General features: G+C 36.5%; 1 protein-coding gene across 1 annotated transcript; it reads left to right on the top strand.

Moving 5' to 3' along the window:
• The first annotated feature begins 20,755 nt into the window (after window positions 1-20,755).
• On the top strand, window positions 20,756-21,406 carry LOC131806178 (uncharacterized). Its single transcript, XM_059130135.1, has 3 exons — window positions 20,756-20,957; window positions 21,055-21,208; window positions 21,267-21,406. Exons 1-3 carry the CDS (start codon window positions 20,781-20,783, stop codon window positions 21,389-21,391), a joined length of 456 nt encoding a protein of 151 aa, XP_058986118.1. The 5' UTR covers window positions 20,756-20,780; the 3' UTR covers window positions 21,392-21,406.
• Window positions 21,407-23,395: the final 1,989 nt, after the last annotated feature.

Raw genomic sequence — 23,395 nt, 5'->3', positions numbered from 1 at the left:
CAAATGTAGCACATTACAAATTTAAGAGTTCTAAATCTACCGGTTCGTCAGATACAAAGGGTACCCTATTAAGCACATATTAGTACTTATCTGATACTTTCGGACCAAGAGTGACCGTCACCCAAAACTTAAAGATTCTAGCTTCACCCGTTTTGCTTGGCCGTTGATGAGGCATTAAGTCAGTCGGTCAATTACTTTACTCTTCTGTTAATACATCCGTCGTAAACTATATGATCTGGTTCTTCGAATGTGATCGGGTACTCGTTGGTGATCGTCGGATGTTAACAATTGATCATCCTAGGTTTTTCAGGTTCGGCAGCTTACGGTAGGTATGTTCGGGAGCAGCTGTTTTTTTTTTAAGTACTTTACCGGTTCCAGAGCAGCAGTCGGTTCTGAGTACTTTACCCTTTTTCCTAGCAATTCCATTGGAATATGTGGCTAAAATCATCAAAATACTGAACATCGGGGGGTACCGATGTATTGGGGCTACACGATATCGTGGTGCTAAATGAACAATTCTCTTCCAGAGTGTAAAGAACTCAGAAAGAAGTCCTTGTGTGGCTTTTCAGAAAATTCAATTGGAGAATGTGGCTAAAATCATCAAAATACCGAATATCGAGGGGTACCGTTGTATGGGGGCTATACGATATCGCGGATCTATACAAAGAATTCTCTTTAAGAGAGTAAAGACAGTAGAAAGAACTCCTTGTGCGGATTTTCAAACAGTTCCATAGGAAAATGTGGCTAAAATCATCAAAATAGCGAATATCGGGGGGGGCACCGTTGTATGGGGGCTATACGATATCGTGGGCCGTTATAGCCCATCTTCGAATTTGACCTGCCTGCAGACAATAGACTGATCTGTGAAAAATGTTAGCTTCCTATCTTAATTCGTTTTGACTCTAGCCTGATTAAAACAGACGGACGGAAAATTCTTAACTACCCTCTGATAAGCCCCCTGCAGCAGCAATCTTCCCTTATCATAACACGAACCGAACACTATATGTGACCGGCACTACCAAGTGAATGAAAATTATTTGCCTTATATCCATATGGACAGCGAACCGAAGCTCCCGCCAAACAATTAGTACCGCATCGTTACACAAACCGAATACTTTATGAGACCGGAATTAGCAAGAGAATGGACATTATTTGTCTTATGTGCTAAACGGAATATTGCCGAAAGCAGAATTGTCATTTACGGGGCCAACGAATCCTGGGTTGTTTTGGATGATTTGGAAAGAAGCATGTTCGTGGTCTTTCTGTTGCCATAGTATGGAGGGTGTATTCAGCTTTTCATTCCGTTTGAAACACCTCAAAATTAATATTAGACCCCACAAAGTATATACATGGTTGCCCATATTCGACGGAACTTGGGGCCCTTTGGGTCCATTCCAATCGATGAGGCTTGTCCGCAGGCAACATTCTTTGCGTCAATTGAATTTTGTACGGGAACAAATGCAAGTCAATGCGAATAATCCGTTGTAAAGTGGACCGAGCCATGCCCAACTGCTGAGAACGGCGTTTTTGGGATGTTCTTGGGGACCTCTCAACACTGGCTCGTACGGCAGCGGTATTCTCGGCCGATCGCCTTGGTCGTCTTTTATATGGCCTCTTCGGATTAGAAAGATCCTTACCAGTCGAAAATTTTTCGTATAAACGCTTAATGGTGTTCTTAGAAGGCGCACTTCTCAAATTTTTAATGTTTTGAAAGCACGTTGAGTTTTCACAATTGACTTCTTCTGTTGAATGTAAATTTCCACTATTTCAGAGCGTTCGCGTGGCGTGTATTGGTTCATGGTAAAAATCTGCTTGGACTGACGCTTCAAACGCGGTATGTCATTAAGCGATGTGACATCTCCGCGATGTGGGTCCGTCGAATATGGGCAACCCTGTATACTCTTGATGTATACTCTTGTACTATATCGTCCGTCTTTCTGTCTATCCATCCGTCCGTCTGTGGAAATCACTCTAGCTTCCGAAAGAATTGAAGTCGTTTGATAACATTTTACTTAAATGTGTGTTTCGCCTGCAGGACTTTTGGTATTGAAAATGGGCTATACATATATTATGGGCTATACATTATATTTGATTCCTCATATAACCCACAACACAACTTCCCGACTTTGGTCCTTTCCATACTTTCACCGTCTGCAATACGACGACTTCATATGCTTCTGTTAAATACAGTCCCTAACACCAATACCTACTTTTCCTCTTTTGGGTTTCTGTAATTGAATCCTCGTATTTATAACACACATACCAACGAACATATCTGCATGTTTTGGTAGTCCTCCGCTAAATATTTCTTACAATCAAAATTTCAATTATTAACTGAAGACAAATTACAATTGTGGAAACCACAAAACCGCACATAGCATCAGTTCAAGCAAATACTCCACCAACATCCAGCTAACCAGTCGAAGCAACGAAAAAATACATCTTCACTTCATCTCCTCCAGAAAAAAGAGACAGATGACTTCAATCAACATATGCGTGAGGTTTCATGATGAACTGATCGACCAAATGACTTCACTGACATATGTATGTCTACTTTTTTTGTTGCTCTCAGTTCCAAAATGAGAAGACTTGCTGGCTGGCTACACACATCAGACACAAGTCATAGGAAATAAGCTCGAGAATACAGTTTTATTTATTAAAGGCATCAATCAACAGCAGCAGCTAGTCTGAATGTTGGTTTGGTTTGGTTTGATGGATGGATGGATGACTGGATGGCAGGCTTGACTGGATGGACGACGAATGATGAATATATGTACATGCACATATGGATATGGGAGGCTGTAGGATGTTTAAATGAAAAATTTGTTTTTGAGGTTCTTTTTTTTTGGATGTTGGTTGGTTACATGGTGGCAAGTTAATGCCTGGTGCTGTGGTCTGATAAAAACGCCCGACATAATAAGGGTTACACATTAAACAACTGTGATTGTGTAAATGGCAAGGCATTATGGTCACATTGCATGTTGAGGCATAACTCCGTGCTAACTAGCCATCATCATCAGCAGCAACAACAGAATGTGTAGAGGATTGATGATGATTGGATGAGTTTTGTAGATTTAACTACTACTACTTAAGTAAATTTTTTGATGGCCAAGTATTTTATGGAAAGATGTGGGTTATAGAAATACTGGACGTAGATCCAAGTTTTAAGTGGGTCGTTTTCCAGCCTGCTTATTTTTAATTGCAGACCGCAGTTATGATCCTAACAAAAATTCCTACACAGGGTGAGGGAAATATGCGTAGTTGCAAATCCCGATAAAAATTACCACTTTTAGGAAAAGGGATATAATTTTGAATCCGAATTTAAAGAAATGCACTAGAGAGAGAGTTACTAATCTCTCTCTGGATTTTTTTTTTTTTTTTTTTTTTTTGGAAGGAAGTTGGAAAGGATCGCTTAATAACATACCGCATTTGAAGCGTCAGTCCAAGCAGATTTTTACCATGAACCAATACACGCCACGCGAGCGCTCTGAAATAGTTGAAATTTACATTTAATAGAAGAAGTCAATTGTGAAAACTCAACGTGCTTTTAAAACATTAAAAAATGTGAGAAGTGCGCCTTCTAAGAACACCATTAAGCGTTTATACGAAAAATTTTCGACTGGTAAGGCTCTTTCTAATCCGAAGAGGCCATATAAAAGTCGACCAAGGCGATCGATCAAGAATATCGCTGCCGTACGAGCCAGTGTTGAGAGGTCCCCAAGAACATCCCAAAAACGCCGTTCTCAGCAGTTGGGCATGGCTCGGTCCACTTTACAACGGATTATTCGCTTTGATTTGCATTTGTTTCCGTACAAAATTCAATTGACGCAAAGAATGTTGCCTGCGGACAAGCCTCGTCGATTGGAATGGGCCCATGGGAATATGGGCAACCCTGTACCATAGTAGGGAGGGTATATTAAGTTCGTCATTCCTTTGTAACACCTCGAAATATACATTTTAGGCCCCCCCAATATTCTTAGTCAGCATAAAATTCTATGTCGATTTATCAATGTCCGTCCGTCCGTCTGTGGAAATCACTCTAGCTTCCGAACGAAATGAAGTAAGTTAATACAAATTTACTCAAATGTGTATTATGTCTGCAGGACTTTTGGCATTGAAAATGGGTCATGCAGGTCCACGTCTTCGTATAGCCCCCATATAACGGTACCCCGATCTTCGGTATTTTGATGATTTTAGCGACATTATTTACCGGAATTATTTCAAATTTTGTATTTGAAGTTTGTAGTGGATACTACAGCCCATGCTAGAAACTTGTCTGTGCAGGCTTATGACAAAAGATCCACGTCGTCGTATAGACCCTAATATGTGGCTACATTCGGTATTTTTAAGATTTTAATTTATTTTAATTTTTTAAACATTTCCAAATTTGCACCAAATGGTGGAGGGTATTCAAAGTTCTGCCCGGCCGAACTTACAGCTTTTCTACTTGTTTTTATACCAGAATCTCTGCGATTTTAGAGCAATCCTAATCAGTCCTGTATTATTAGCGTTTTCTGAACAAGGATTATTTGCAGGGCGATATCCTCCCAGGGATAAGTGATGTTTTTTATACCTTATCTTTGCGTGTACAGAGGGCATACATAACTTGACTGCTAAGATTTATTTTGTCGAATATGGTTAAATGGTACTTTCCCCACAACAGTTCAAATTATATACTAACTGACTGAATGATATATCGGTTCATCAACGAACAGAAAAAGGGGCTGAAGCTAGATACTAGATACTTTTGGGTGACGGTCACTTTTGGTCCAAAGGGGAAGTTGGAAATTCGTACTACATCGGTACGGAAAGTATTAAAAAAGATCTAAATATGGTACCCTATTATATTAGGGTCATCTAAGGGTCACTGATGGAATGTACGATAGATGTACCAAAGGATTTTTGAAAATCCGCACTATATGGGAGAATTCAATCATACACGCTATGATTATAATTATAATTTAAAGTTCAAAGAACTAAATATGCAAAAATTTGGCAAAGATATTTCTGAGCTGTATTTGATATATTTCCCTGAATATCGTTGTTACGGAGTGCATATTACGGCTGTGGGTAACAAATATAACAAATCGGATGGACAATATATATGGGAGCTATAGCTATATCTGAACCGATCTTCAACAAATTTGGCATACTAGCTTCTAGACTCAATTCGGTCGCATGTGTCAAATTCCAGCCCATTTGGACAAATATTAGACGTTTGGTGCACAATAAAATGTAAATCGGACGAAGTTATATATGGGAGCTATATCCAAATCTGAACCGATCCCAATAAAATTTAGCAAAGGTATTTCTGAGCTGCATTTGATATATTTCCCCAAATATTGTTGTTATCGAGTGCATATTACGGCCGCGGAGGACAGAAATAACAAATCGGATGAACAATATATATGGGATCTATAGCTATATCTGAACCGATTTCGATCAAATTTGGCATACTTATTTTCAGTCCTAATTTGGTTGTATGTGCAAAATTCCATACTATTCGGACTGATATTACACGTTTGGTGCACAATAAAAGCCAAATCGGACGAAGATATATATGGGAGCTACATCTAAATTTTGACCGATTATCTCCCATTTCAATAGGGTCCTTGGGCCAAACAAATGATTTGTGCAAAATTTCATCTTGATAGGGCAATAAATGCGAACTGTACTTTGTTTACAAAAATACATGGACAGACGAACGGACGGACATGCATAAATCGACTCAGAATGTGATTCTATGCAGATCATCAAAAGGAACTATGTGTCTATCTCGTTTCCTTTTGCCTGTTACAAACAAATGCACAAAGACATAATACCCTAACCACCTTGTGGTGTAGGGTATAAAAATTCGGCAAAATTATACCTGACTGCTTTCTTATGAATAGTTTTAGAAGTTTTTTAAAATTCTATTTAAAATTAGGATTTTTTTGAGGAATTTTTAATATTGTTAAGGTCTGCCTTGTAAGTAATCATGGATTTTTCTATCATATTATCTGTGTCATTTGAAACTAAGAAAGAGTTTTCCACCCCTTTAAAAATATTGTAGCGAAGTGTGCTCTATGAATAATTTACCCCCTATCTAAAATATATCAGTTCATATTTTTGTAGAACTCACTAAAATCGTATGCCCTCCAAAATTTAATTGCCTCGAACGAAACTGATATCTGTTAAAATTCCCCCCTCTGCAAATCCACGCAGCCATTAATTTTCATTAGCGGCATTCCCTATTTGTCTTAAATCATTTTACCACAACAAGACATATGATGATTCAAAGCCACAACCTCGAAACCCTCATCAACGAATCGTCAGTTCTTTATTGGCACAAAAACTTCAATTAAAAATGCTGGAGGCCTTTCATATTCCACGTTTCGGTGCGGTGATGTAAACTTATGACCGGCATTGCAAGTGACGTTGACCAACCAACCAACGGAGATGATGATAACGCATAAGCTGAGGCAACAAACAACATCAGAGCAACAGCCACACACCAACAACATAATCATCATCCGCCTCATCTACGCAGGCAAACAACAACAACAAAAGCAATAACGAGAAAGGTGCAATCGATCATGGTCATTAAGCAGCAGCAACAGCCTCAGCTTTATTGATGAGTGTATGCCTCCAGTAAAAAGTGATGCATTCATGCACGATGCATGTTGCATAAAGATAATAACTTATCACAACAGGGACAACAACAGCAACAATGAGGAGAAGAAGAAGAAGAGCATTTTGACAGCTAAGTAGAAACACTGGCATAACAACTTAAGGCAACAATATTACCAACAGCAACTACCGATTCTTTAGTTAAATCCTCAGGTTATCCTGCCAAGCGTCTTCCACACCCGTCCCCGTCCCCTCACTTATACATTGAAACAAAAGCTCTTCTTCATGTTTTCTTTCTTTCTCGCCATTAATTCTCTTCTCTTGTCCTTGCCATTTCTGCAAATGATGATGGCCCAACAATAGCAACAACATTCAAACAAATTGAGAGGCCTCATATTTAGTTCGGTACCTTGTTATGGCCAATATTTTCCATAATGGAAGGAGGCGACTCAGGCGAGTCATGTTTCTCAATGGCTGGATGGCGGGCTGACTGGTTGCTCGGTTGCCTGGCTGATGGCATGAATATTATGGAGAGAATGTGCTGAAATTGTTCTTGTCACATTTATCAAAAATTCAATGAATACTAATTTTGCACTGCGTGACGTGCTAAAGTTATCTGATTGAAATTGATGCATGATGATGTTGTATGACTTTGAATATACAACAACATCATTCAAAGTGTCTGCGTCAATTTTTGCACACAGGCACACATACACGCACGGACATGGATTCGAACTCTCATTTGCGTCGTCGTACTTAGAACATATTTATAATGCCAATGGTTAAGAAGCCTTGTTTAAACAACGAAGGGTGAGTGATGGAAATTAGTGAAGGCAATGGCACATATGGAATACGCTACCTTAATATAAGTAATTATATATCAAGTATATGAGTTAAAAGCGGAAAGATCAAAAGTCGGACAGAGACTGACTAACCAAAGCAAAAGCTGGGGGGCTGTATGAACCCAAATGACCTATTAAAAGACAATTTGAACAAACTAATTTCTTCAGTAAAAGTAAATTCAAAACAAGTAAGCAAAGGCTATAGTCGTGCGGGGCCGACCATGTGATACCCTACAACACTACTATATCTTAGCAGCCCCCTTATGTCCAAATCCATTTTGGAAGATTTCGCTTTTGAAATTATGTCGCCAGGGACATTTGCCCAATATTTACGCACTCCGTGATCTGGACTTTTTTCTGTTTTTGGTTCATTTGAAACCCTAAATATTTTGCGATCATCTCCAAAAGCAAGAGACCCCTATTTATCTCCATATTGAGACCCATCTATATGATTTGCTTATTTACGATATTTGGCTATATTCGTCAACGAAATCAGCTTAAAAAAGCCAGAAGTTCGCCTTTTGTGTATTTCGGATATCGCCTGTAAGTAATGCTGGTATTTTTCACACAAAATTAGTGGTCCATTGTACCCGCTGTCCTATACTCTAACTTCATGCGAGATTTCGTGTCCTCTGGTTTCTATTTGTGACCTTTATAACGGCTGCAAAATCAGGAAAATTTTTAGTTGTTGGTCCATTTCAACACCTAAATATATTGCAGACATTATAGAAAACAATAGGCCTAGCCCTTCTGAGCCCAACCCTACCGTACCCTTGTGAAATTTTTCGTGATGAACGGACGATATTTGCATTCCTTATATAATAAATCGAACCTGTGTTGTAAGGTGAAAAAATATTAAAAAATATTATGAGTCAAATTGAAAAAATCGCATGCGATAAAAAATATGAAAAAACAAGTAAGCAAAGGCTACAGTCGAGCGGGGCCGACCGTTGAATACCCTACAACACTATAATAAATGATACAGTTTATATAGGCGAGATAGTCGAAAGAATTCCACAAGATATTGTGACAGATAATAAAAGAAAACCATCAGGTTTCGCTCTCTAATTTTCGAATAATAGCAACTTAAACAAATTTTCTCATTCCCAATTTATTGGTAAATGGTCTTCCTAGATCTGGAACCAATATTTCCCAAAGACTTATAATCTCTCAGAAGTGGCAAAAGATTAACATTTATTATTGATTTTGACTGAAACGCATCTATATGAGATACAGACATTTGACTATATTCTTCAACGAAATCAGCCTTAACGAAATAGTTGGAAGTGCGTCTTTCCTGTATTTGTGAATTCTCCAAAAAGTCACTGGAATGGACATTTTCGTATTTTGTCTACAAAAATTGGCAAACTATTTCGCACATTGAATATTTTTGGATGGCCATCCAAAACTGCTTGGCTTTTGCAATGTCCGGTAACCCCCATTCAAATGTGCGTGAGGATCGGGCGATAATTACGACCTGCTGACAATTTTGCAGTTTTTTGGTCCATTTCAACCCCTAAATATATTGCGATCATCTCCAAAAAGAGTAGGCTTCTATTCTGACCCTCATCTTATACCCATGCAAAATATCGTAAGGATCGGGCCATAAATGCGATCTGTATATGATATCCTGATATCCTAACTACTTAGTTTTGTTAGCTGTAGAAATATTACCAAATGTTTAATTCAAAATGAAAATATGCCAAAAATATGACAAAATTGAAAAAATATGAGAAAATTTTACAAAATCAATATTTTCATCTTTAGAGAGATATTTTTATGCGATTTTTTTAGACGTTTTTTCTTTCCTGCCAAAAGGCCATTCTGAATTAATGAGAACTGTCGAAATCAGTTCAGCCGTTCTCGACATATAAGAGATTTTTCAAGCATATCTTCTTTGATAGATATATATATCGCACATATTTTGCTATATATCCGTTTTGTTGGATGTTAACATCAATGTAAAGATCAGAAGTAACCTTGTCATGGCTTTGTGATTTCGCCGGTATTTAAAATATTCGCGGTTTAATGAAAAATTTTGAATTTTTTCAAACAAACATACAAAAAAGATATGGTCTATTTTACACGCTAAATATTATCCGATGACCACCCAAATTGGTAGGCTTCTTCCCCGTCCTAAACTCTAGCTACATGCGAAATTCCGTGTTGATTGGTCTATAATTGCGACCTGTATAGCTACTGCAAAATCCGACATTTTTTCAGTATTTGGTCCATTTCAACCCCTAAACATTTGGCGATCATCTCCAAAAGAAATAGGGTTCTATTCTGACCCTAGCCCCACCTCCATTCGTGAAGATCGGGCAATAATTGCGACCTGTAGAGTGATTACAAATTAACATGGACAGACGGACGGACGGACATACATAGCTAGATCGACTCAGCTCGGCGAGCTAGGAAGATCCATATATACTTTCCTATATGGGAAACCAATATTTCGAGGTGTTACATAATTTTTGGCCCAATCAAACTTATAATACCCCCAACACATAGTGTTGTAGGGTATAATAAAGCAATGTCACAAAATACTACAAAATCTATATTAATATCATTATTGGCATATTTTTCTGCGATTTTTTAGATTTTATACTTTTATGTCAAGAGGGCATTCTGAATTGACAAAATTTGTCAAAATCGGTCCAGCCATTCTTGAGATATAAGCATTCTAACTAACATCCTTTGTATATACACATTGTATATATTTCGCTAAATATAACCGATATATTTACTATCGGCATCTACCTAACGCTCAGAATTGACCTGTTCGTCTATTTGTGATTCCGCCGGGATTAGAAATATTCGCGGTTTAATGGAAAATCTGACTTTTATTTAACACAAATGTTGTAGCCTATTTCACCCACTAAATATTACCCGATGACCATCAAAATTGGAAGTCTTCTGCCCAGCCCTAAGCTCTAGCCTTATACTAACTTCTACTTTGATTGGTCTATAATTGCGACCTGTAGAACAACTACAAAATCGGGAATTTTTTCAGTTTTTGGTCCATTTCAACCCCTAAATATTATGCGATCATCTCCCAAAGAAATAGGGTTCTATTCTGATCCTAGCCCCACCTCCATTTTAAATTTCGTGAAGATCAGGCCATAATTGCGACCTGTAGAGTGATTACAAATTAACATGGACAGACGAACAGACGGACGGACGGACATACATAGCTAGATCGACTCAGCTCGGCGAGATAGGAAGATCCATATATACCTTCCTATAGGGGAAATCAATATTTCGTGGTGTTACATAATTTTTGGTCCAATCAAACTTATAATACCCCCAACACATAGTGTTGTAGGGTATAAAAAGTTAAAAAAGTTCTGCCGACAGATGTGTACCACCGCCTTACGTTATAATTATTCAAACGTTTATAATCATAACGCAAGGCGGATAAGTTCGGAAGCATTGGGTCTATATTGTCCATCTGACTTAAGTCTGATATAAATATTACAAAGTTTCAGATTTGGATTATATCGACTATTCACTACAGGTTTTATGTGATACGTGAAAAATTTTGTAAAATGTAGAAATATGCGTGATGCACCATATATAACCGGTCGAAGTATTCCACTTCATCTAATACATATAAAAATATTAGTTTGTGCAAAATTGTGACCCTTTGTGGGGGAGGTACCAGAAGGGGTAGACCGATATCCATCATTACCACACCGGGTCTTGTTTGCTTATAAAAATATTGAAATATCCGAAGTTTAGAGGGAATCAAATGCTTATTTTGCTTTATATGAGAGATATAATTATTGAAAATGTTGCCCCACTCGTGGGGAGGTATCAGAAGGAGTGTACCGACACATCTGATCTTTACACCAGAAATGTCAGAGATTTTAAGAGAATCGAATGCTTAGTTTGCGTTTTACGAAGTTTATGGCTATCTAATTTTGATCTTTTTGAGGGAGGAACCATCAGAAGCGGACCTTTTGTTAATAACACAAGTTAAAAAGTATCAGCCGTATTGCAGACAGATGTTTACCCTCAGATAGATGTTTATCGTATCGGACCTAAATAAATACGATATAAATATTGCGTCGTGACAGTTTTAGATTATATCGACTACTTCCTTCACTTTATATGAGATATGTTATAATTGTTAGAATTTTTTTTATACCAGATATGGTTGACAGCAACATTCCATTTTCATACCTCTTTTTATCAAATAAAAATATTAGTATGGGCAAAATTACAGGAAACTCGAACATTTATACCCACATTTATGCGAAATAATAAATGAATATTCATCTCTAGTTTCTGGTTGAGAGAAATATTTAGATATAGTAAGTTGTAAAGAATCGCTGACTTGTTTCGCAAGTTATTTTGATCTTGGCCTTTTTTGGGGGAGGTACCAGAAGAAATGGTCCGATCTCTACCATCTTTATAACAGATCATGCGTTGATGGAAATATTGAGATGTATCAAGTCTAAATGGAATTTGATGTTAATTTCGTTTTTTTTAGCTTAATGGATATTCAAAATGTTTACCCTTTTTGAGGTACCAGAAGAAGTCGATATATTCCATCTTTACACCGGACCTTGAGCTTATAAAAATATTGTGATGTGTGTAATTTAAAGACAATCGGACTCTTACATCACATTTTATAAGGGTTATAATTATTCAAAATTTTGGACCTTTTTGGGTGAGGTACTTGGAGTGGACCGATATTATCCATTTTCGCACCTGACACCTATACAATTCAATTTCGCAAGTCAAATTGAAACAATCTTATGCGAATTAAAAGTATAAAAAATATAACAAATAAGAAAATAAATAAGTAAATTTTAATTGATATGTTTTTTGAAATGGTTTCAGATTTTATTCTTTTCTGTCTAAAGGCTATTCTGGTTTTTTTAAGACCTATGGTTTTTTGAAGATCTTCCCAAAATATTTAGGGGAAAAATAGACCAATTTTTGTCTTATTTGAATATTTGCCTTATTACAGCGCAGGTCATTTCTTATTTCCAAATTTCTGGATCCCAACTATTGGTATCCCAACACTATTGGTTCTCCAAAACTTCCTACTCGCCCCAATCCTAATATGCAATAGTATCTTTATTTTCGAATTTCAGTATTCCAGCTTTACCGGCTCACCAAAATTGAACTTGTACCAATTTTAGTATCATTTAGTACTTTTTGTGCACATAAGTACAAATTTCGAAAACTACCTTCATATTCCGATCCTACACTCCAAAAGTAATGTGAATAATTGAAGATTCAAGCTCCATCCATTCCTTTAAATTCAAAATGTGCACAAATTTATTACCGTTTTATACTTGTCGTATATATGAGAACACCCTTCTCCTCAACCTTGATTAACTTTCCAAATTTCTAGGTTTTAGACCTAACCGTTCACATGATTCGTAATAGTACAAAACATAGTGCGTTTTAGTGTTTTTTTTTTTTTGTGCATATACAGGGTTGCCCATATTCGACGGACCCATCTGGCAACGCCATAACTTTTGACAGAGATGTCACATCGCTTAATGACATACCGCATTTGAAGCGTCAGTCCAAGCAGATTTTTACCATGAACCAATACACGCCACGCGAAATAGTTGAAATTTACATTCAACAGAAGAAGTCAATTGTGAAAACTCAACGTGCTTTTAAAACATTAAAAAAAAATGTGAGAAGTGCGCCTTCTAAGAACACCATTAAGCGTTTATACGAAAAATTGTCGACTGGTAAGGCTCTTTCTAATCCGAAGAGGCCATATAAAAGTCGACCAAGGCGATCGGCCGAGAATATCGCTGCCGTACGAGCCGGTGTTGAGAGGTTCCCAAGAACATCCCAAAAACGCCGTTCTCAGCAGTTGGGCATGGCTCGGTCCACTTTACAACGGATAATTCGCATTGATTTGCATTTGTTCCCGTACGAAATTCAATTGACGCAAAGAATGTTCCCTGCGGACAAGCCTCGTCGATTGCAATGGGCCCAAAGAGCCCAAAGGTCCGTCGAATATTGGCAACCCTGTATCTATATAGGTCCACGATATCGTATATCCCCCATATAACAGCACCTCCGATATGCGGTATTTTGATGATTTTAACCGCAAGGAGTTCGTTGTGGGTAATATATACCTTGGAGAGAATTATCTATATAGGCCCACGATATCGTATAGCCCCCATATAATGGCACACCCCCCTTCCCCCGCCCGATATTAAGTACTTTGATAATTTCAGCCAACGGTTGATTTGAGCGGTATTTTCCGACGGATTCAGTGCCATCGGCAGGCGCATTGTTGCATTTTGTTGCTAGATGTTTACCACTAAGCGATAGGGTTCCGTCCTTTGAACATTAAATAGGGAATAGCGAAGACTTGTTAGAAATATACCACGGAGGAAGTGCTGATTTCGGGATAAGGGTAGAGCGAAGACTTGTTAAAAACATACCACGCAGCAAGTTTAACTCTCTACTTGAATTCGAGCGGAACCCTCCTGGGACCACCGAAAAAGATGTCCGCTGGAAATATACCCAACTCGCACCCATCAGGCACTTAACCTCATTATCAAGTAAAACCCTCAGCTTTGATTTTAAAGACATAAATAAGAACGTAACCCGTTTTAATAACATATCTAGGAACCTTCCTGAGCTAATTTGGTTCTTGCAACATGAAAGTCGTGCTAGTGGGAGTGAAATTTAAAATGTTGAAATTGCTTACAAACCTTACAGCAAGGGCGTATAAGATAATAAAGGGATTTCTGCACAGAAGACCCCTTAAGGCTCCTGCACTCATTGCCATTTACTCCTCAATGTCTCAAACCCTACCTTCGAACATAACCCACAATTTACTGGTTGTACAGCATTCTAAAGATAACTGATGACTTTGAGGTATTTTATATGCCAAACAAGTCTACAATTTATCATGGGAGGTATCCATCCATCCATCCAGCCAGCCAGCTCATTCATTCACGTCGTCTTGTTGCCATTGTTGCTGATGGTTTTGATGATGACGATGATGATAGAGTGCAAGAAAAGTGCTTAAATATTAATTATGGTTTGTGGCTCAAGTTGGCCAACAACATACGAGTACAACATTAACAGCTTCCCTCTCGCGATTTCGGTTTTTGAGGGGGGAGGGCGATTTCTGTTTTACTAATAAATTGTCGAAGCGATAACCGAGACTCGCCCTTGTCTTAGTTGCCGTTGTATTTTGGTTTGAACTACTTTTCTTCTTTTTCGATTTTGCAATGCCACCATCGCCGCCTTGGGTGCCATAACCATACAACTGAACGGAGCGATCAGCGACGGCGACGACGATGAGGACGACAAACTTTTCCATCATCATTTAAATCCCTGGTTTGCTTGTCTCCAATTTTTCTGTTCAATTTACTTGGGAGTTCCCAGATTGTTCCGCCAAATGTCTGCTAGTCAGCCGGCTAGTGAGTGAGTGACTGTCTGACTGACGGCCGGTTTGGTTGGCGGCATTCATGCCATACGTGAAATTGATGTCTTTTAACGAGAATATTGATCAACATGATTAATGACAGGTAATTAAGGTTGTGGTGCGAAGTGTCGCCATTTGGTTTATTACTTTTGTGGTCGACTGGCAGGATGGTTGGTTGGTTGGTTGGATTATTATCGATGTTATTTTGATGTTTTCAGTTACGACATAAGTTACAGTTTTAAGGGAAATTTGTTTAATGTTGTTGATGCAAAATAAAAAACAAACTGTGGTTCAATTCCTGTTCCAGTTTTTCTGATAACCGACATATTACTATCAAGTTGTGTTACATTTTGGTACTTGGTTAGGAAAATGGCACCTTATTTTGAAAAATTTCGAAATTTTTTGATGAAAAACCTGGAATAATATTAGTTATACTATAAGTAAGTAAGGAAAAAGTCGGACGAGGCCGACTATATGATACCCTACACCACTATGCAAATTTAGTAGAGCTCCATTTCAGAGGAAATAGAAGGCATATCCACTTGTGAACCGATTTTTATTAACAATTTTGTACCAAATAACATTGCTATAGAGTGCATGATATCACTTCGAGAAAGATTTTATTAAAACAAGTTAAAAAGCAATAAGTGCTGCCGGACCGAACTTTGAATACCTTCCACCATTCTGAACGAATTTGGAAATTTTTCAAAACATAAAATCCTGGACCTGCATAGATAATTTTCTGTCACAGGCTGTAGCATCCATTATGAACTTGAAATACGACATCTCAAAAAATTTCGGTGAGTATTGTACCTAAAATCTTTAAAATACCGAATATAGGGAGGTACTGATATATGAGGCCTATACGAAGACCTGGACATGCATAGACAATTTTCTGTCACAGACTGTAGTTCCCATTACGAACACTAAATACGTAATTTAAAACTACTAGGTGATTAATGACGCTAAAATCATCGAAATACCGAGCATTAGGAGGTACCGGGACTATACGAAGACGTGGACCTGCAACAAAACAGTTTTCTGTCGTAGTCTTTAGTATTCAAATACCAAACTTAAAACAATTCCGGTGAATAATGTCGCTAAAATCATCAAAATACCGAATATAGGGAGACTCCATTATATTTGGGCTATACGAAGAACCGGACCTGCACAGACAATTTTCTGTCATAGGCTGTAATATCTATTACGAAATAATGTCGCTAAAATCTTCAAAATACCACATATCGGGAGGAACAGTTATATGGGGGCAGACATAACATACATTTGAGTAAAATTTTATCAATCTTCTTCAATTCGTTCGGAAGCTAGAGTGATTTGCACAGACGGACAGACATTGCTAAATCGACGTAGAATTTTATAGTGATCAAGAATCTATATACTTTGTGGGGTCTAAAATGTATATTTCGAGGTGTTAAAAACGGAATTACAAACTTAATGCATCCTCCATACTATGGTGGAGGGTATAAAAATTTATATAGATCGGTGTCGAGTTCCACCAAATAAAGATATCCCGAAATTCACTCCATTTGGGCTGATATTCACCATTATTTGCACAATAAACCTGAAATCGGATGGGAGCTATATCCAAATCGTAGCCGATTTCGATAAAATATGGCAAAGCTAATTCCGAGCTATATAAAATATCTATTACCAAATATCATTCTTGTGAAGTGCAAATCACGATTGTGAGAGACTTTCAACCCCAAATCGGATGAATAATATGTATGGGAGCGATAGCTTTTTCTGAACCGGTTTCCACCAACACTTGAAGAACTTGCTTTTAGGCCGGATTCCGTCGGAAGTGCCAAAATGCAGTCAAATTGGGCTGATATTAGCAATTTTGTGCACAATAGACCTTTAATCGGATAAAGAGATGTATGGAAGCTATATCCAAATCTAAATCGATCTGGACAAAATTTAGATCGTTGATCTGAGGCGCATATTACACATGTGAGGTACTTTAACACCAAATCGGATGAATCGTATATATGGGAGCTATAGCTTTATCTGAACCAATTTTCACCAAATTTGAAGTACATGCTTCAAAACTGAATTCGGTCGAAAGTGAGCACAATTCACTCCATTTGGGCTGATAATATCTATTTGGAGCACAATAAACCTAACATCGGATAAAGCTATATGTTAGACTATATTCAAAAAATTCAAAATATTAACCGATTTTGAAAAAAATTTAGGCACTTTTAGCAGTGTCTGATATCAGGTACCAAGGATCATAGTCGTGGAGTGCATATTACGCATGTGAGGGACTTAAAACCTCCAATCGGATGAAATATATATATGAGAGCTATATCTGAACCGGTTTTCAACAAATTTGATGTACTTGTTTCTAGCCTGAATTCGGTCAGAAGTATCTCAATTCAGTCCATTCAGGATAATATTAGCCATTTGGATACACGTATATATCGGATAAAGGTATATGCGGGAGCTATATCTAAATCAGAACTGATCATCACACTTATTTCTGAGGTGTATCTGATATCTGGTATCAAAGACCATTGTTGTGGAGTGCGTATTGCGCAATGAGGGACTTAAAACTCCAAATCGGATGAAACATATGTATGGGAGCTGTAGTTATATCTGAACCGATCTGGTGTATTTTGTTCTAGACTGAATTCGGTCGGATGTGCCAATATGCAGACCATTTGGACTGATATTGGGCATTTGATGCACAATTTACCCGAAATCGGTTGAAGATATATATGGGATCTATATCTAAATTTTAATCGATTTTCAACAGGATTCGTCCTTGGGCCGAACAAATATTGTTCGGAAAATTTCATCTCAATTGGATAATAAATGCGACCTGCACTTTGTTCACAAAAATTCATTGACGGACGCACAGATGGACTGACATGCATATATGGACTCAGAAAATGATTCTATGACGATCCTCAAAAGTACCTAAAAGGTAAAGTACCTAAAAGTGGTTCTATCTCGCTTACTGTTCCATGTTGCATACAAATGCTCAAAGACAATGTCCTTGCCACTATGTGGTGTAGGGTATAAAAATTTAAATTTGAATATGTAATTTTTTTACATTTCATCTCCCTAAAATAATTTTTCACATACCCCATGAAGGCACCTGGTTTTCAAAAACTGTATACTTGACATATTACTATTTTTTCTTTTTTTTTACTTACTTGTAATTTTTTTGTTGACCTCACCCTGTTGAGTGACATTTTGCCATATTTGTAGCGTAAACATTTATGAGGTTTTCACAATTTTATTTATTTGTAGCTTTCATTTTCGATTCGACTACATTTTGTTCACATGAAACTTCACATACATACGTTGACAGCTGTCAACATATATGACAAAATATTGACAATATTATGTTTTTTATTTTCAGCATGTCATAATTTATAATAAATTGACTTTTTCTATTTTCATTTTTGTGCAAAATTAATGGATATTAGTTGACACACACACACAAAAATATTGTATGAGATATTGTGTGGCAATATTTTGAACAAAACGTACATACGGACAAATATAATTGTATGTACCCAACATACCAAATAAAAATAAAACTACAACACAACTTGAGAATAATATTATTAAAAAGAAATTTCACAACAAATTTTTAACAATACTTTAGAAATGCTTATTTGTACAAAGGTTTCGCAAGTGTGTCTGAAAATTTTTTGAACACACAACCATTTCGTAGTGAGTAGGCATTGCATTTGTAGATAAATTTATTTGGTGAAAACAATTTGTTTTGCATTTATTGATTAATTTCAATGTAAAAAAAGTTATTCGCTGTGTTTTGCAAAAATTAATTGGTAATATTTTAAAAATGCCTTATAAATATAAAAAAAGTGTTAGAAGAGAAGCAAAAGAGGTAGTTGAACTTCTTTTTTGTGATAATCAACACAAAAAAATTTTATCAAAAGAACGGTCGGAAACTAGTGAAATAAATAGCGACCCAGTTCCTGTGCAATGTGAAAATGAAAGTGAGAGTGAAAATGAAAGCGACGAAGCTCCAACTATGTCTCCAATTGAAAAACTGAATATTCAAGATGAGTTGGCTAAGTGGAGTGTGAAACATTTAATTTCGAACTCTGCAGTGAATGAACTTTTAACAATTATGAGGAGGATGATACCAAGCCTACCAAAAGATGCTAGATCATTAAAAAAAACCCCTAGAGATGCTCCAGTTATGTCAATTGCAGGAGGTGAATATGTGCACTATGGACTGAAGGATTGCTTGACCGATTTTTTTTCAAACGCTAAATACGAAGGTGACACTATTGAATTAAATTTTAATATTGACGGTCTTCCAATTGCAAAAAGTTCATTGGCACAAGTTTGGCCTATACTGGTAAACGTAAACGATACAAATCCTGTGTATACAATCGGCGTTTTTTCTGGAAACAGTAAGCCGAAAGACGTCAACGCGTTCCTAACACCATTCGTTGAAGAACTTAATGAAGTTATTAGTTCAAATTTCTCATTTAAAGGCAAAAGTTATAAAGTTAGCTGCCTGTCATTTATATGCGATTCACCAGCAAGATCCCTAGTTTTGGGTATAAAAAGCCATACAGGTTATAATTCCTGCCACAAGTGCACACAAACTGGGAAATACGTTCAGAAGCGCATGGTGTTCACACAAGAAAATAATGATTCTCGAACAGATGAAAATTTCAGAACACGTCACTGTGCAAATCATCATATAACAAACACCCAAATGGCAATAGAAAAGTTACCAATAGACATAGTTCAATCCTTTCCATTAGATTACATGCACGTAGTTTGTCTTGGAGTTGTAAAGTCATTAATGAAGTCTTGGATCCGGAAAAAAAATTGTTCGTTTTCGCTATCTCCAGCACAAATCGAAGTGTTTGATGATCAGCTGCAGACGCTTAAAAGTCAAACTCCGAGGGAATTTTGTAGAGCACCACGAAGTTTAAAGGAATTTGAGCGATACAAGGCAACAGAATTTCGGCAATTCCTTCTATATACTGGACCTTTTATATTAAAAAATATATTGGATGAAAATCGTTATACTCATTATATGCAACTAAGCTTGGCTTTGCGCATATTATTAGATGAAAGCAAATGTAAAACATACAATGAGTGCGCACAAGCGTTGCTAACCAATTTTGTAATGAATGTCCCAGTGAATTATAATGAAGCTGCAGCAACATACAACTTCCACTGTCTTACACATCTAGCAAGTGATGCTTTATTATATGGATCGCTAGAAAATATAAGCGCCTTTAAGCGCCAAATTAGGAAAATTAAAACGACTTCTTAAAAAGAAAAGCCACGTATCCGTGCAGTTATATAATCGATTGGTTGAACAAAGTATAAACAGTTCACTTTCTGAAGAACATGTAAAAGTGGAAAGAAGTTCAAATACTTTTATTCAGAATGAAAACATATACTTGTCAATTTTTGCGCCTAACAACTATTATAGTGTTGGACAACATGTTTTCAAAGTTTCATCAATTGGAACAACAGGAACGCAGAAAGTGTTTGGATCAAAAGTATTGTTTTTGGAACCATTATTTTTCTATCCACTTAATTCCTCTCTCTTGAATATATGGGAGACAACGGATTTATCATTCTCAGAAACAATAGAGACACACTTTTTATATGAGATAGTTAAAATGGTTTCTTTCTCTCAAAACAGCAAAACTGTCTTTCTTCCGCTAATTCACAATGCCTGAAGACTTCACAAAACTATTCTTTAGTCAGAAAAATGTTAACATGGGAGCTCCGCCAATAAATGAAAATTACCATAAACTTATAACAAATTCTGAAGGTAAAAATAATATTTTTTAAACATTTCTCCATAAATATGATAAAATCTTATTTTAGTTTTAGCTATAGCTAACCAAGTAATAAGTGCAATTCAGCCTATGTTCATAAGGTTAACAAGCGAAGTGCAAAGCTTGCGTAAGGAGTTGCAGGAGCTCAAACCAGAAAGAAAGAAAACAAAAACTTTAGTAATGCCTTCCGATCCATTCAAGGATATTGAGTCGTTTCTGGAATTTGAAAAAGGTCTCCAAGAAATAAACGAAGCATTTATTTCTCTTGTAAGTTTCATTCTATAATTTGTTCAGGAAATGATTTAGTTCAAAAATACTAACTAAAACAAAAATAATAATATCACTATGCTTTCCCTAATTTCAGGAAAGCGAACTGAAACTTGTTGCCAAGGCACCAAATTTCGTAAAGAATTGCTGGAAAAAAATAATAACAGATGAATTGGGAGAACGACTCTGCTGGAAAGGGACGGACACAAAGAGAAGTGTTCGCAATTTTAGTACAACAAAAGCAATACGAAGTATTTCTATTTAACAATACTATCTGAAAAAAAAACGCTTAATTTCTATATTTCATAGATGCAACTTTATCATTGGGCTACACGGAGGACACATTCATTAAGGACACGCGCACTTTCTTTCAATTCGCTAAAAATCGCATAAAGCTGCGAAACGATTACAAAAACAAAAAAAATGTAAATTAAAAAAAAACATAATAATATTATAACTTTCACTAATATTAGTTGAACTAATTATCTTAATGTAAAACACAACTGAATTAATAAAAATGGAGTAAATAGTTTTGAAAAATATGTACACTTTTTTATAAATACATAAGCTTACGAAAATATTAGTTTTGTAAGCTTATTCTAAAATTGCACTAGCAAGCTTAATATAATATTACTTTCGTAAGCTTATTCTGCAATTACAAGAATAAGCTTATAAATAAGGGTTCCGTTTCGATTATTCTATAATTGTTAAACAAGCATTTCTCAATATATTCTCAAGATTTTCTCAAGCTTAAGGCTTATGTTTGTAAGCTTGTTAAAATATTATTCTCAAGTCAATTTGGTATGTTGGGTAGATACCTAAATATATAGGTCATGCAAATATGAATAGACTGATTCTCAGAGTTTAAAAATTATTCATAACACCAACGTCGGTGTTATGAATAAGTTTTCAATTCATCTCTTTTTAGTTTTTCAGATATAGGTAATTTTTTAAGGCATCCGACAAACACTTTCTGAATTATTTAGCCGGATATCCGATATCTGTTCTTGTCTTCGGATATCGCTAAATTCACAGGAGTTCCTAATTATTATATGAATAGTTTAATGATAGATAACTTGAAAATGTAGCTCACAAATCAGAAAACATGTAGGACTGTCAATATGGGTCCAAATTTTCGTAAAGTTCCCGTATTACTACACCTACCGATATTCAGTATTTTAATGGTTTGTGTCACACTTTTCACCGGAGATATTTTAAATTTCAAGTTCCTGATGGGTACTAGATCCTAAAAACTTCATATATAGGTCCACGTCTTCATATAGCCTCCTTATAACGGTGCCGAAGATAGGCGGATCTTCAGTATTTTTAATGATTTAGTGACATTATTCACCGGAACTGTAGCAAAATTTCGTATTTGAAGTTCCTAAAGGTTACAAAAAGTTCTAAAATGGTACCATTTGGTATTGTGTGAATGGAACCTTGAAATTTGGTATGAGAATCAAAGTTGGAAAGTAAGTTGGGTACATTAAGGTGTACTAAGCGTGCGAACTGTTCTAAATGGAACTAGTTTTGAAACAATTTGGTTTAGGGTGTACCGCTTAAGCTGGAAATTTGAAATTTTGTATTAGGGTCCCTGTAGGTGGTAGGTTTGTGATAAAGAGGTGGTTTGGTACAATTTGGAATTGAGTGAACAGAAAGGGCTTTAGATCTATATTATTGGGGTCGCTGTTCCTGTGCAGCCTGGATATATGGAGGTTGTCACGGAAATGTGTACTATTATTGTACGAAAAGTATTAGATGGTACTATATTTGGTATTGAGTAAAGGGATAGAGATTTAATTCCGAAATTTGATATTTAGATTACTGACGGTATCTGTGTTTGGGATTTTGTGGTGCTTTGGAAAACCATCCCATAACTGCACGAAAAGTACTAAATGTTACTAAATTTGGTATTGGGTAAAGGAATGGAGCCGAAAATCTGAAATTTGATATACATGGTGAGATGAACTGCAACCAACTTCAGACTGCTGTCATATCTATATCATCAAAAATTATTACAATGACAGCTCATTATATTGTTTACAAGCGTACAAAAGCATTTTAGTGATAATTTGAAATAAAAAAAGTTATTTGTGATGGAATTCAAACGTGATAGTATGATTTCTTTATATTTGCCTGGAAAACCACAAGTGGCTATTGTTAGAGCACTCCAGCATTTAAATGTAAATAAATCTTTTGTGTCTCGTACCATCGCTCGTTACCGTGATACTGGTAGCTTTGCTCGACGTTAAGGAAGTGGACGGAAGAAAACAGCAACATCAGTAAAAATGGTTCGAAAAGTAAAGAAGCGACTTGACGGAAACTCACGTCGCAGTGTGCGAAAAATGGCTCGTGAGCAGAACATATCCGAATATTCTATTCGGCAAATATTGAAAAATGAGCTCGGGGTAAAACTATTGAAATTTCAAAAATTTCAA

Source organism: Musca domestica, unplaced genomic scaffold (assembly GCF_030504385.1).
Source record: "Musca domestica strain aabys unplaced genomic scaffold, Musca_domestica.polishedcontigs.V.1.1 7, whole genome shotgun sequence".
In the NCBI taxonomy this organism is placed as follows: Eukaryota; Metazoa; Arthropoda; class Insecta; order Diptera; family Muscidae; genus Musca; species Musca domestica.
This window is presented reverse-complemented; position numbering and strand designations above follow the sequence as displayed.

What these genes read in the sequence shown, in the direction of transcription:
- LOC131806178 (XM_059130135.1), top strand. Translation starts at nt 20,781, where the DNA reads ATGTTCATAAGGTTAACAAGCGAAGTGCAAAGCTTGCGTAAGGAGTTG. An exon ending in ACGAAGCATTTATTTCTCTT is followed by an intron (nt 20,958 to 21,054) that starts GTAAGTTTCATT and finishes CCCTAATTTCAG; the next exon opens with GAAAGCGAACTGAAACTTGT. An exon ending in TACAACAAAAGCAATACGAA is followed by an intron (nt 21,209 to 21,266) that starts GTATTTCTATTT and finishes TATATTTCATAG; the next exon opens with ATGCAACTTTATCATTGGGC.